A 15,423-nucleotide genomic window follows, 5' to 3' on the forward strand; every position below is an offset into this window, starting at 1 on the left:
CCCCTCCCCCCCCAATTGCTGCGTTTTTTTTTCAATTTGAAAGAAATTGGGAATTGAATATTTGTTGAATAATTTTATTCCTGATCAAATGGGATTAATCAGCTGTATGAAAACTTACTGGACATAAAGAAAAGTCAATCACAAACTAAAGCCTAAGAGCAAATAAAAGCCTAAGCACAAAAGTCTAATCAAACAAAAGTCTAATGAAACAAAAGTCTAATCAAACAAAAGGCTCAGCTCGAACTAAATTCGTCACACAAACAAAGTCCTAGTCACAAACAAAAGCCCAATCACAAACAAAAAGTCCTAATCACCAATACGACTTCATCAGGAGAGATGATTTCTACCGAATAATATCCTTAATTCCTAAATTTACTCAATTTCGAACATGTGAACCTTATCCAAAAGCTGTTACCGGAAGTGAACAGAGATATCAGTCTCATCAAGCTGAACATAACAGGATCACTCCAGCTCATTCGACTTGGGGGGTAATTATATTTTATGATTTCTCAACCGTAAGATCTCGGGTTCGATTTCCGCGGCAGGACATATAGGCACGTTTCCTATCACCTGATGGATCTGTTCGTCAAGCAGTGAATAGGTGGCCGGGAGTTAGGGAACTGTTGTGGGGGTTGCATCGTGGGGTGCAACACAGTTAGGTCTGTTGTTGCTTAGGGTAGAGCAGGGGAGAGCAGGGGATTTCAAGAGGGGGGGGAAGGGGAAAGCCTAACAAGATTTCCTCCCTCCACCTAACAATGGGAAACTAAAATATTTTGGTTTTGTTTATAGACAAGAATATTTAAGATCAAACGAAAATGAATCACGTCTCAGCTCACAATTACGGGAAACATGTGCCAGAGTCAGGTGTTTCGGTGACCGCTGGTTTAAAGCCAGGTGTTTAGATGACCAGCCAGGAAGATTAGATTAGAAAGCCAGGTTTTTAGGTGTTTTTATGCCCGAAACGCTTTGCGTAATAGTGGCTTTAGGCATTGTATGTACTAGCTCTACCTATAAGTCAACCAATCTTTGTAAAAATTTATTGTATGTATGTACCTTACCTAAATAAAAATTATTATTATGATAGCCGGGACACGCGTCAGAGCCATGTGTTCACACGACATTTGGGATACAGGCCAGAACTAGGATTAACAGAGCACTTCGGCCCAACCACTTGAGCTGGAGGATAGAGCGACGGTTTCGCTTCATGCAGGTCAGCATTCAATCCCCGACCGTCCACAAGTGGTTGGGCACCATTCTTTTCCCTCGTCCCATCCCAAATCCTTATCCTGACCCCTTCCAAGTGCTATACAGTCGCAATGGCTTAGCACTCTTTCCTGATAGTTCCCTTCCCTTGTGCCTACATACCCACACACACGAGAGCTGGAACACAACCGGCCTCAGGGGAGGAACACAACCGGCCTCACATGAGGAACACAACCGGCCTCACATGAGGAACACAACCGGCCTCACATGAGGAACACAAACTACGCAAGACAACCGGCCAGAACCGGCGCAACATCAGTAGAAGTCTGGGCGGGAAGCCCAGTGTTACGATGCCATTGATCAACATATTCCAAGGACACTCGAGGCTGCAAATCATTCTTATCCGCTTACTATTGTGCTCTACATTGTCTTGTCTTGCTGTACAAGCTGCGATGTCCATGGTAAACACAGATAAGACGACCATTGTTTACCAGGAAAAATATTGTTATTATTATTTCCAGTTGTTATTATTGCCGTATCTGCTATCATTATTTTTTAAATTTAATTATTAGATTTTCTATTATATTACATATTCAATATGAAATAAAACAGTAATATATTTATATAAATTAAAACTATTGCTTTTATTATGTTAATATCCTAACACCAATGGACTGACACCTAGGAAATACGTTCATAAGATTACATCACTCTTGGTTAACGATTGTTCAGTATTATGAGTTTTATCAAACACTCCAATGTTGACAACACACTCGCCTATGGTTTCATATGTATTCGAGCTTCAACTGCATTATTGTTATTTAACGTAATTAAGACACAAAATTACATTCATCTAGATAAAGCAATGGTAAACAAGTATATTCTTACAGATCAAGTCACAACAAAAAGATGAATTGCTCACCTTTGTTGTCAGTTGCATGAGACAGAGGGCGTGCAAGTCATGCAAGGCGGGGACACATGCAGAGGGGTTGGCGGGGGACATGTGCGTATCGAGGCTTCCTCCCCTGGAACACATGCATGCAATATTTCCGCGGCGATGGACTTGTCTTGATGCCTCTCTCTCACTCCATCCCCACAGCGACCCGCCACCACCAACCACCATCGACACTACCACCAACCACCATCGACACTACCACGAACCACCACTACCACCATTTGTGTGTGTGTGCAGCCATAATGCTTGTTACCATGAGAGTTTTAGATGCAGGTGGAGCCTGGCGACATCACTTGCGTTTGGATATGCTTTGTATAGAGGAATGCAAGGACAAATCATGTCTAAACTATTTTATCATGGTTCACCAGACGCAATTGCGCCAGACTCTAAAAGTGTGCCTCTAGTATTTCAATTATAGTAGCAACATGCCTATCAGGTTAGCATTGAAGTGAAAACATGCAAAGTTGTGAGGACAATTACACTTTAAAATTGTTTAATATTTATGTTCTAAGTTTTTGATACAAATTTTTTACAAATATGAAGTTTACACAAACATCATGAAGCTTGCATTAAACTGGGTATATTTGGTATATTTAATTTAAGTCATTTTCCGATAGATCAAGTCCACAAGTACACCATATCCCGTGTTACTGGAAATTTACGTTCCGTGTAGTTGCATCGAATACATAACATCCATTCAAACGTTAGTTAATCCACAGTTTTAACAATATATATATATTTTATTATAATTCATAATAATTTACCATTTTGTTTTTCATATTTGTGCAAAATTTATTCTACACTTAATGAAATGATTATATAAATTTCATTAACAAATTCCCTTAAGCTTAGTTATGCCTATGATAGGCAGAATTAAGATATAAGAGACAAATTTAGATCAAATCAGTTTAATAAATTAGTTTAGTTTGCATATGAATATCAAACGGAACATATCTATTATTCTACACACAAACTTCGTTAAAAATCTGAACGTTTAGGTGAAATTTGACGTTAGGAAACTCCGGCTGTTAGATACGACACGATTGCATGACCTTAATGTCCTTAGTTGACCTTGAAAGAACTGTTTGTGGTCGTTAACCTTAGTGCTATCAATTACTCTTGAAGGATATATTAGAGGGCAATGACCCACGTGTTGTTAAATATCCTCGAGGGATTTATTAGGGGTCAATTACCTGCATTTTTAGATATCCTCGAGGGATTTATTAGGGGGTCAATGAATGACCTAAATGTTGTTAGATATCCTTAAGGAATTAATTAGGGGTTAATGAGCTAGGTGTTGTTAAACATCCTTGAGGAATTTATTAGAACTGTATTTAATTAACATGAAAATGTTAGTCACTCCGAAGTGGTGACAAAAATTACATTTACAATATTTACACACTATTTATACATTTGATTAAATAAAAAAAGAACTTTAACCAAGATTTATTTTGTTTTCAATAAAGGTGCACCAACTAACTTTTTTATAAATACTTTTTGGGAAAGACTATTTTGTATTATTGTGTAGTCCCATAGTTGGGGTCTGGATGTCCATTATGCTTATCAAGGTCCATTTGCTGACCTTCGGCAGGGTGTCACCCACAACAGTTGAGTAACTCCAAGCTAGTTATTGACATGCTTCAACTGCCTTGGTTATTCGTGATTCTCGTTTTAAATCTATTAAAAATAATGGAAAAGGTGAGGTTAGGGATACAAGAGTGGGTTTAAAGGAAGTAAGTATCAAAAGAAGGTACCAAACCGGGAAAGCTATGTAAGGGTTTAAAGGAAAAAGTCTTCAAGGCAGCAGTTGAAGTAATTTTTACCTTCCATTTCTAATTCTTAAGATTTTGATAAAACTTGTTAAGTGCTAAAGGAATTCCCAGATGTCCTGCCCGAAGATAAAAACCATATATTTAAGTAAATATTTATTTTTTGTTACAGTAATGCCGGGACTAGTTAATCACTGTACAGTCGTCTTTAAAAAGGGGAAACTTAGACAATGAACTACGACTAGTATTCATACATATCAGGCAGTTCAGCTTGAATGTGGGAGTAATTGTTCACTTTACACTTCAAATAGATAATTTGATGTGCAAAGTTTGTACACACATTTAGTGTCACACACTAGAACATTATATCTTAGTGTGAGAATTGAGCTATTTAGTTACATCTAGACTAACGTTGTATGAAATAGCACCCTGCATTATTGTTAATGATTTAATACCTGAAAGTCTTGCGCTGTTTCCACATTTTGCCTATATATAAAATAAAAATATATGTATAGAAATTTTAAGCTATTATAAGTCAGGGCCAACTCATTTAGTATGTAAACAATACCTTTGTTATCGTGTAAAATCTAATCCCTAAATTATTTTACTCTAATATGCAACACTACATTATTATTATACATAGTAATTACAATACAAACTATGCCTCTTGTTACCAGGAATGTCATAATTGTGTATAAAGTGAACATGGAAATTGTGACACTCTTAACATACATATTGGGGTTTGCTGATGTCCGTGGGCGGTGGTGGAAAGGGTTACAAAGGCACGCAATGGGTTCCTGAACCCATTGCGTGCCTTTGTAACCCTTTCCACCACCGCCTACGGGATGGGTAGCATAATAAAGAAAGAAATTGAATTGCTGATGTCCTTTTGTATCTCTGTAACGCTACCACTCGCAGAAAATGAGTATAGGTTGACCAGACCACACACTAGAAGGTGAAGGGACGACGACGTTTCGGTCCGTCCTGGACCATTCTTAAGTCGATTGTGTGAATGGTCCAGGACAGGCCGAAACGTCGTCGTCCCTTCACTTTCTAGTGTGTGGTCTGGTCAACATATTTCAGCCACGTTATTGTGACTCCTCGTCTGCATGAGTATAAGCTTTACAATAAACCAATCGTTGCTACCGGCAACGAGTCTTATAGCTCCTCCGCCACCCATCAACCAAAGTATTATCGAATTCCTGCTTGTCGATAAATTCCATAGAAAACAGCAGTTGGATATCAATTAAAAAAAATGTTTTTTAAAAATAGGCAGAAAGTTGTAGAAAGACGATGTTTTTTTTCATCCATGGGCTTTCTAGGTTACTTTTCTATAGTCATGAACGTTTATCTTGTGGGGGTTTAAGGTACCGGATTGGATTTATCCTCCGTGGCTCTTAGGCCACTCAAGCACTTTTTCATCTGGTATGTATTTTGTCAAATAAATAAGTCTCCCCTCCTCCTACGGTGTGCATTGCAAAAATGATATAAAATGAATATAGGTAGTTGCATACTTAATAGCTATATACAATTAATTTGGTAATAGCATTGCATATAAATACATATTTGATTTTCATGAAATATAGTTTAATGATATGATAGTTACATATTTAATTTGTCGTATAACACTTAAAAGCTGAATAAGGTTGAATATATTTGTCCTTACATTTGAGGTAACAGTTTAAGTGTACTAAAACAAGAGAATCATTCCATATACTTGTATATGTTACCCTGTCACGTGATACTGGTCTAATGGAGTAATTAAAATCTAATCACGACACACACACTATAACAGATATTCCTTACAGACATTTCCAAGCATTTAACATCAACTTGTTCCCTGCGTGAGAGATGACACGCAGGCTGTAATGGACAGACAGACGTAGACAGACATAGGACACACACACACACACACACACACACACACACACACACACACACACACACACACACACACACACACGTGTGCACAGGATGAGCAGGATGAGTGTAACTTGTGTTCTAGGAAGGTTAAAGGGTGCCACCTTATCACACTGCATCACGTCATAACATTTCCTGTGACTGGTGATAATGCTCCTCCAACTTCATAGTTATTGTCACAACCTTCAACAGTCACAAACTGGAATATCTCAACATTTTCAGTCACTAAGTAGAATTACCGAAATATTTTCAGTCACAAACTCGCTTATTGGGGAAAAAAATGTTCACACTAACACAACCTCTGATATCACAACTTGGCCCCATTATCACAGTACAGTATGCCAAGTTTTGAGGGCAAGAAAGTATGTCCAATGTGGAAAGACAGAAACAAAGCCCGTCTGGCCCACCACAAAATATGTCTTTGTTTAAGTACACAAAGTCACAGTTGCCACAATCTTTGTTAGTTACTTTTTAAAAGGTATTTAAATCATATTTATTTCACAAATCTACGAAGTTTATCGCATCACGGATACGTGTCAAGGCAGCGTCAGTTACAAAGGCTAGATAGCAGTCATATTACAACCAATCAACTGTTCCAATTTGTTTAATCCAAGTCAACAACGAAGCCACCGCCGGCCTGAGCTGGATATTGGATGACGGCGCACGACTCCCAGCCACCTGTCGCCTGGGAGCGCAGATTGGCGGACGAGCACGCTGTAGGAGGTACAGGCGGAGGCGCAGGAGGCGGCGCAACAGGTCGAATAAGACGGTTTCCTGAGGGTCTGGGACTAGCACTAAATTGGCGGCAGCTCTCTGGCAACGAGTATAGCGAAGTGTTACAGCTAGAGGGCGCTCTGGAGATCCTGTACTGCCCGTTCCTCAGATGTTGATCAGATCCTAGAACGTAAGGGCGATCTGTTTCCGAAGGAGGGTAGTAGTTAGCAGGCCTGTAGGGTTGGAATGAAGACTTGGAGACCTTTGAGAGGGTCGAGGTGCGTGAGGGGGCGTCGCTGTACGCACAGCTAAATCTTTGGCTCTCTCTCATCTCCTTCACCACCTCTGGCAGGATAAACTGCCAGGCTGAGCGATGATTCCTCAAGAAATAAGGCACGCAGTTCTCCGGCGTCTTAGGCTGCTGTACCTCTTCACTATCTATTTGAATTTGTGGAGCCTCTGTACCCTCATTCCCTTTACCACCACCACCACCATTACCACTTACAACGCTAGCGACACTACCAACACCATTATCACCATCACCAGCTTGGAAGCCATGCACATTCTCACCACCACCACGACCATAAATATCTGCAATTCTAAGGGTCAGGTCGTCGCAAGAGGGGTTACTGGAGGCGGTCAAGCACGGTGACTGGAACCTGGTAGTCTGTACCTGACGGTGGTGCAGACCTTCTTCAGACAGAGACCGGGTTACGGGCATCCGACCCTTCACCTTGGAGCCACGTACCACCACGCAGAACAGGTACTGCGCGCCGAAGAAGTTGATAACGATGCCGACTGCGGTGACCACGGTCGGCAGCCAGAATGCTGTGGGAAGTAGGACCAAGATTATGATAAGTGAAATACTGCTGAAACCTGAGAATAGTTATTCGGTCAAATCGTACATAAGACGCACATGGCTCCTGGTGACTTTCTCGTACACAAGGCAGTTCGACAAAGCTCATTTTCTGTTTACTAAACCCGTATATATTAGGTTAGGATGTATTGGGATATATTAAGTTAGGATTTATTACGTTAGGATGTATTAGGTTAGGCTGTGTTAGACTTGGTTGGGTTGGTTATAAAATCCATTAGCAAACCGTCTTGTATATCTTATTCCTTGTATTCATTAATTTACATATAGTAGAGAGAATAACTGATAAGCAAACAATATTGTCAGCCACGTAATAAATATTGATATCAATAAATACTTGGAAAAATACTACATATTTGACTATTTTCCGCATGTACATTTTAGACATACACATCTTAGAAAGTATATCCTCTTTTACACAAGACTCGCAACTGCTGACATTTGAACATTCTTTAACAGGGCTTTGCTGACGATTTCTGTTCGAATCACAACGCTGTAAATGTTTCACCCACGTACTTCAAATACAAATAATTATCGCCAACAAAATTTAAACCATCTAACCTAACCTACGCCTAACTATACGTAGAACTTTAATATGTAATAATAACATACGTGAGATTTTTTTTTAATAAACACATTAAAATTTATGGATGCGTCTTAAGAGACGGCTGCTGCTTTAACGACCCTGGGCTGAGAACGGGTTGTAATACCTATTCAAAAATCTGTATTTTTCCAAATTATAATTTTATATTACAGTACATACTGTAGTGTGTTTAATAGTTAGGCCTAACTTTGGTTAAATTCTGCTGGCAATTATTATTTGCAGTACGAAAATGAAGCGTTTATAGAGGAGATTCGAGCAGAGAACGTGAACGAAGCACTGTCTGAGAAAAGTTCATACATCATCAGTTGTGAATCGCATGTAAAGTGTTTTTCATTCATAAAAAATAGGTTTGGCGGCTGGATTAACGAGCTTTTAGCCTTTGTTGATGAAGACAGGCCATTACAACCGCCTAAATTCATCCATATATATATATCAAAGGGTCATGACGCGGCAAAGTTCCCAGACAAAATGTACCTGACGACTTATATTTTCCCCTTGAAGCAATAATTGCCCGAAATAACCCAGAAAACAATTTTAAGGGAGAATTAACATTGAATCACCGTCGCTGATCATACACAGGACTGACGCTACTCCTCAGGGGTGACCACTGACCTATTTTCAAGGTGATATCCAAGTTTTTCTCCTTAATAGTCCTCCTCGCGTCTAAGGTCAGGAAGACTCCGAATTCGCCAACCTGTCCGGTGCGTTAGATTCATTAAACAATTGCGACATTATGCCTTAATTCACTCATGAAAAAAACTTGTGTTACATCATATAAAATAACCTTTATTAATCTAGACTAAACACACATATGTAAACATTACAATGAGTAAAGTATAACGTTTTAAACTGATACAAATAATATTTGACTGATGCTGTAAATTACCCATACTCGAAATTAAAGTTTAATAATAAACACACTAATATATTTATGCATATAATTATCTAATAGAATTACTACATTACTAAAAAATCAAACAGCAACAAACCATTATTCCCCATTTAGACTAAACATTACAGCTTATTAAATTAGCATAAAGTTTTAAACAAACTGAACAAGTCTTATTGATAGCACCTAAACCTTGAACAGAAAACGAGGAAACACGAGGATAAACTCACTTGAACAATGACGAGGTTGGCCACATTGGCCACCAGGACACTGAGTGTGGCCACTAGGACCACTTGGCCACGTCGCATTGTCTGCTTCTTCCATCCTATCACACCTAAAATCAGCCCACATAAGCAGGACTGTTTCATGGGAGAGATATATATCAGGTTAGCTCGAGGAATATGGATACTTTATTTGGATAAATAGAATAATCTTGAACCCAAGTTTTGCAACCCCTTTTAACCCGTCCTCCTAATAGAGCGTCTCATTTTGACGTAGATTCTACCTATGGCCAAAATCTATCTTACTAGAAAATGGTAGCGGCTCGTAAAATTGTCATACTGTCCCGTTTTCTGTTTTAGATCCTCTGGTAGGTTAGGAAAGAACACTTAAATACGACAGTTTCTTGAGTTTGAGAAACCTTAGGAGGACGGACTAAACTAAATACACGAGATTTTGGAAATGTACAAAAGGGATTGGAAAATAGCTATGATTATACTACTATACACAAAAGAAGGAAAACAATGTAATTTCTATGGAGATGTTTGCCCGAAGTGCATATCAGGAATGTGGTTGGTGGAATATAGGAAATTACCGAGAAAATGATCGATGATGAACAAGGCGAGTTCTGAAATTATAGACAACGCACATGAGATAGATTATAAGGTATTCACATGCCCTTTATCAACTTTAAAAAATCCCTGACTTAGTTAATCGAATCAGACTTAATGTAATGAGAATATATGGACTTACTTGAAAATGTTGAGAAACGTTTTCAAGTAGGAAGTAATTACGCTGGGAAAAGTTAAAGGTTGTGTAGTTAGTGATTGGTTTTGGTGTTAATGAACAGGGAACACCAGAGCTGTTGTCACTCTCGGTGTTCAATATATACATGGAGGAACAACAATATTTTTGTACATAGTGTATATAGAAACTCTTTAAAAGTAGATCCGACCTATTAGGCTTGCTGCCCAGCGACTTAAGAGATTATTAGGCTGTCATAATGAATGTTGGTGATGTCCTTAAAGCTTATCAACCTCTGGAGGGTCATTAAAGATCACCTTAACAGCTTACTGACCAACCAACAAGTATACCTTAGTCATAAACATCGTCCAAGAATAAAGTAAACTCTCGGTGTATACTCACTAAGAAGCGGGGCTACACCTTAAATATACCTTCCTGCTTACACAGTTCATTGTTAATGCCGTTTGAACATCAGTTATCATAAGGGTCTTACTAAGCCCCTCCAGAAGGTTGATGAGAGGGTCGTTCAGGCCGTAAGCACAACCCCAAACCCCAGGTTTTATTATTATATAACACATATTGATGCAATTGACGATCACAAAACACTGATCATTTTTATGCGGAAAATCCACAGAGAAGTGTGAAAGGAAGTGAACGTTTCGGCCTGATTAAAGCCGAAACGTTCAATTCAAGTTCAAGTATGTTTATTGAGACAAGAAAGAAATACATCTCAAAGGGATAGAGTAGCTTAGGCTATGTCTACCCCCCAGTCGAAACGTCAGTTTGGTGTTGACAACGGCTTTAAACAGGCCGAAACGTTCACTTCCTTACACATTTCTCTGTGGATTTTCCTCATAATACATATTATATAAACAAAAATAGCAGAAAAGATAACCAAGCGTTGGAGAGCATGCGATTCCCTCCATACAAGCCTCGGAGCCATTAAGCCTACTTACCCAGCCTCCAGTCCATATATTGGATCCCAGCTGGAAGATCGGGAGCATCAGTAGGAAGTATATACCCGACGCCACCTGGACCAGCCCCAGCAGGAGGAGGATGGCGCCCACCACGCCCACGACGCCGCCCACCCGAGCACAACACATCCTCACTCCTGTGGGAAGAAATGTGGAGAAATGAGATGTTAACCTCCTCAGTCGTTAGTTAGTTAGGCACGTGGAGGTTGGGTCGAGAAGCTTGAACTGGTTTACAAATAGAGGAGCACTGCATACAAAGTTTCCAGGAATGCACCTGTTACCTAGCAGTAAAATAGGTACCTGGGTGTTAGTCAGCTGTCACAGGCTGCTTCCTGGGGGTGGAGGCCTGGTCGAGGACCGGGCCGCGGGGACACTAAAAGCCCCGAAATCATCTCAAGATAAGAGGAAGATAGCATCAGATTCAGGCCTCAGTATACTAATTTACTTCCTTGGTATCAACTAGCAGTGTGACTTTTGGTTATAAATTTTGACTCAATAATTCTAACTGACGGAACATTCCACGCCTCTATATTTAAACTAGTGATTCTCTATATATCGAGTTTATGAAATCATCAAATACTTTCCCTTAGAAAACCTGACACAACGTGTCCACTTACAAAGAACGTCGCTTTTTGATCGTATGCGTTACATAAAGATAAAAATTGTCGCACTTAAAAATGGTAGCGGCTCGCGAAAGTGACGTATTGTCCCGTTTTCTGTTTTGGGTCCTCAGTTTAGGAGAGGACACTTTAATTTGATCGTAATTTTACCGTTTTCTTTACGTTGGGAAACCTTAAGAGGACAGGCTGAATGATCAGGGAAAACGCCAAACTAGTATGACAATATAGCACTTGGAAGGGATACGGGGACAGGGAGCTGGGATATGAGGACAGAAAACTGGGATATTAGAACAAAGCTGGGATAAGAGGACAAGGATCTGGGATGTGAGGATAAAGGCCGGGGGGATATAATGAACTGTAAGAACAGCAACCAACCACTTGGACCATTAGCATTATAAAAAAGTACTACAATCACCTGTGGTTAAGTGCTCAAATGACTAACTACACTATTACAGAACAGATCTCAAACCCTACCCATGGAGTGCAGAAGAAAATGGATATATGCTGGTTACCAATACATAAATGAATGACCACGTTTGTGGTAGAAAATGAACTAAAACCACAAAAAACTTCCACTACAAGTACAGAGGTCTTAACTCTACCGACGAGTCAAAGGTAGAAGATGCCTAGTGTATGGGATCTACGATCACAACACATCAAGGTGATTGTAACCTATCCACCGCTGCCCACTGGATGGGGGGCGGTGTGCAGGACAAACATATAAATTGTGACACTAGCTCTCCACATATGTCAGTTGCTTAATTTAGAACCTGTACTTGAGGTCGATCTCGAACCCATTGTTGATGTGACGACTTATATTGAATTTTGTAACTAGCTCATCAAGATTGTAACTTGCTTAGCTAAATGAATTGTGGGGTTCAGTCCCTTAGCCCATTATGTGCCTCTGTAACCCTTTCCACTACTGCCCACAAGATGGGTATGGGGTGCATAATAAATGAACTAAACTAACTAACTAACACATCAAGGTTGCGCGTCGTAGACCCCAAGATCGTCTTCAAGACAAAAGCTCAGGAATTTATCGGTCTGATTCGTAAAATCAACTTAAAAGAAAATTGTATTACAGTGTGGGATGGATGTAGCGATAGCAATAAGGAGATTTGCAGTTGGCCTAGTGATTAAGCTGTCAGTAAATGTGTAGAAATCTTTCTTCAATCCTATCCTAAATCCTTATCCATTCTAAGTTCTATATTGTCGTAAGGGCTTGGTGCTTTTCGCCTAAGAGCTCAACAAATTGTATTTTCTATTAGCAAAAGAAATGATTTAGTAGATCAATGTATTAATTTGTAAACCTTAACAAAGTTCAGCATGATGATGATGTCGTTAATGAAAAAATCAGTTGAACTATGTGAGCGAAGGTTCGAATCCTCAGCATTGTTCCAACTGTTTTATTCACTGACGCATCACGTGAGTGTGAATTCTTTGTGATATCCTTAATCGTTACCAACATCGCTATCTGACAACGAATCCCTTCGAATTCAAAGGTAACGATGCCTAACAAGAGATGCGACTTAGGTCCCTTTTGCTCTCGCCGCGCCCTTATCGTCAAAACTTGACATGTTATAATATATTTTTTTCCTTCCTGTCTCGCTGGGCATGAAGCAAAAAGTTCTTGGAGGACTTCGGGGGTGACGCGAATATAGCTTCAGTGTACTTCCCCCAATAATTGCACAATTTCTCGGACTCTAGTAACATAGATTTGATGAAAGTTCCTAGTGAAAGGTTAGGATGAGTTGTGTATTCGAGTCTCGATAGATGATATCACCTTCATCCACGCGCAGAGAGCCAATGACATCGAGGTAGCCTACCATACTACCAACACGGACATCACAAGTGACATCGACGTAGCCTACCATTCCACCACCACAAACTGTGTTTACGCATTCCAATAAGAGGCGCTACAAGTTTTAAGCAAACATATCTGTCCAATAGATATGACTCTTCCACCCTTATCTAATAATTAAAACCATTCCTCTCTTATCTGTCTAAAAGACGGCTACTTTTCTCCATAATACATCTCGCCATTTCTAACTTGTCTAATACACCCGTCTTCCTAACTCTTCTGATAAATCTGGCTATTCCTAAATTATCTAATACATCTGGATATCCTTAATTGACCAGTATGATGCCTATTCTTCCCTTCTGTGTTAATACATATTAGCTTATCTAATAATTCTGGATGTTCTTCCATCAATCTTTGTCTATCAATTTCTATAGTTATTCCTCCCTTCGTCTGTCACTTAATCTGGCTCCTCCATTCCTTCTCTCTCCCCACGTACCTGGGAGTTAGTCAGCTGTCACGGGCTGCTTCCTGGGGGTGGAGGCCTGGTCGAGGACCAGGCCGCGGGGACACTAAACCCCGAAATCATCTCAAGATAACGTGTTCATTCCACTTTGTATGTTAGTGGCTTTTGCATGAATGTACCAGTCTTATGCAATCTCCCCAACCCATTGTACCTTCTTGCAAATAAACAAATAAAGAAATATGTGTTCGTGCTTTATATTCCGGTGTTTGTAGATAAAAACACCTGAACTCGGCATTAGTCACACAAATACCACATACAAACGTAATAAAAATCCTACTTTACTTACACTTCAATTTTAGAAAATAATTTTCTACCTTTCTTATTTCAGACACTTAATCCTGGTTGTAATATCGCGTGTTCATTAGTATTTTTAATCAACATCTTTTCAAGGCGCCTATGGTTCAAGTGATTGTGGTATTATCCACGATATGGAGGTTAGCAATTACAGAATATATAGACAAGATAACTAATAGCACATAATCGTCTTTGATAATTCCCAGTGTTATTCCACATGGAAATAGGCAATGTTAGCCTCCGTGATATCAAATGACAACACGCCACGATAGCATCCAGTGGTTACATAAAGATAACGACATCCCACTACGTGATATCTGCGTTAATAAATGCTTCAGTATTCCACAGGACTTTACAATTTCCCATGATAACAGGTCGCATTCACATCGTGCAAACCAGCACCCTTCGATAGCATACGTATTAAGGAAACTACAAAAAGCCTATTGACCTCTCCGAGGCAGCTCCTGTTTATATCTAACCAGATATATATATATATATCATTATATTATATATTTAAGATATAAATATATATAATGTCTAACCTCTGCCTGAAACAATCAAGTGAACACACGTCTCTTATGTTACAAGATAATCTGTTCGACAAATCAACATTAACCGGTATTTACCCAGGGCGTTCCAAAATCTAAACGTATCTAATGTATATACATTGCTTCGTGTTGATATATTTAACATATTATATTCACTTTGTTATACCCTATCATCCATTTTACATAAGTCATGTCACTCGCATCTATTATTACAAGTTAAATAGACAACAACATGTATGTTTGACATGTCATCAACCACGATAGAAGCAGGAAGGAAAAATAAGATAGCATCTTAATATTTTAATAAATGAGGATACCACTAATGACGACGCGCACGGGGGAGGAAGAATCCAGGACAGACTAGGATATAGTGAGCGGGAAAGTGATATGGATCGATTTCAAAACCAAATTCACAATCTCCGTGAAAAAGAAATATATGATATAATGTGAATGCGAGAAGAACAAGGAGAGAGAGAGAGAGAGAGAGAGAGAGAGAGAGAGAGAGAGAGAGAGAGAGAGAGAGAGAGAGAGAGAGAGAGAGAGAGAGAGAGAGAGAGAGAGAGAGAAATATATTGGGACTGCTGGGTGTGACTCAGAAAACAAGAATTTCGTGCATGTTTTCCTAATTATCAGCTACACAGGAAGTCAAGACACTCGCTATATGCATATATGCATATCACTGATATATACCAAGGAAACTAGAGTATACTAGACTACTGTAGAGGTCGTTTAGCCTATTTGTACATTTGTCTCTCTCTCTCTTATAGCTGAA

The 15,423-nt window shown here is 39.4% G+C and overlaps 1 protein-coding gene across 5 annotated transcripts in view; it reads right to left on the reverse strand.

The window, feature by feature from the left end:
• LOC123770492 (uncharacterized) overlaps window positions 1-15,423 on the reverse strand; it is a 119,040-nt gene that overhangs the window by 5,732 nt on the left and 97,885 nt on the right. For 4 of the 5 annotated variants that reach the window (XM_069301755.1, XM_045762417.2, XM_069301757.1 and 1 more), the window contains 4 exons: window positions 10,848-11,002; window positions 9,159-9,287; window positions 8,652-8,733; window positions 7,235-7,389 (listed from right to left, as the gene is read on the reverse strand). In XM_069301755.1, coding sequence (XP_069157856.1) covers window positions 7,235-7,389; window positions 8,652-8,733; window positions 9,159-9,287; window positions 10,848-11,002 — 521 coding nt within the window. Of the gene's footprint in view, window positions 1-2,125; window positions 6,454-7,234; window positions 7,390-8,651; window positions 8,734-9,158; window positions 9,288-10,847; window positions 11,003-15,423 lie in introns of those variants that run through there. The other variant, XM_069301758.1, reaches the window with a different exon arrangement.

This window comes from Procambarus clarkii, chromosome 46 (genome assembly GCF_040958095.1).
Source record: "Procambarus clarkii isolate CNS0578487 chromosome 46, FALCON_Pclarkii_2.0, whole genome shotgun sequence".
NCBI classification, from domain to species: Eukaryota; Metazoa; Arthropoda; class Malacostraca; order Decapoda; family Cambaridae; genus Procambarus; species Procambarus clarkii.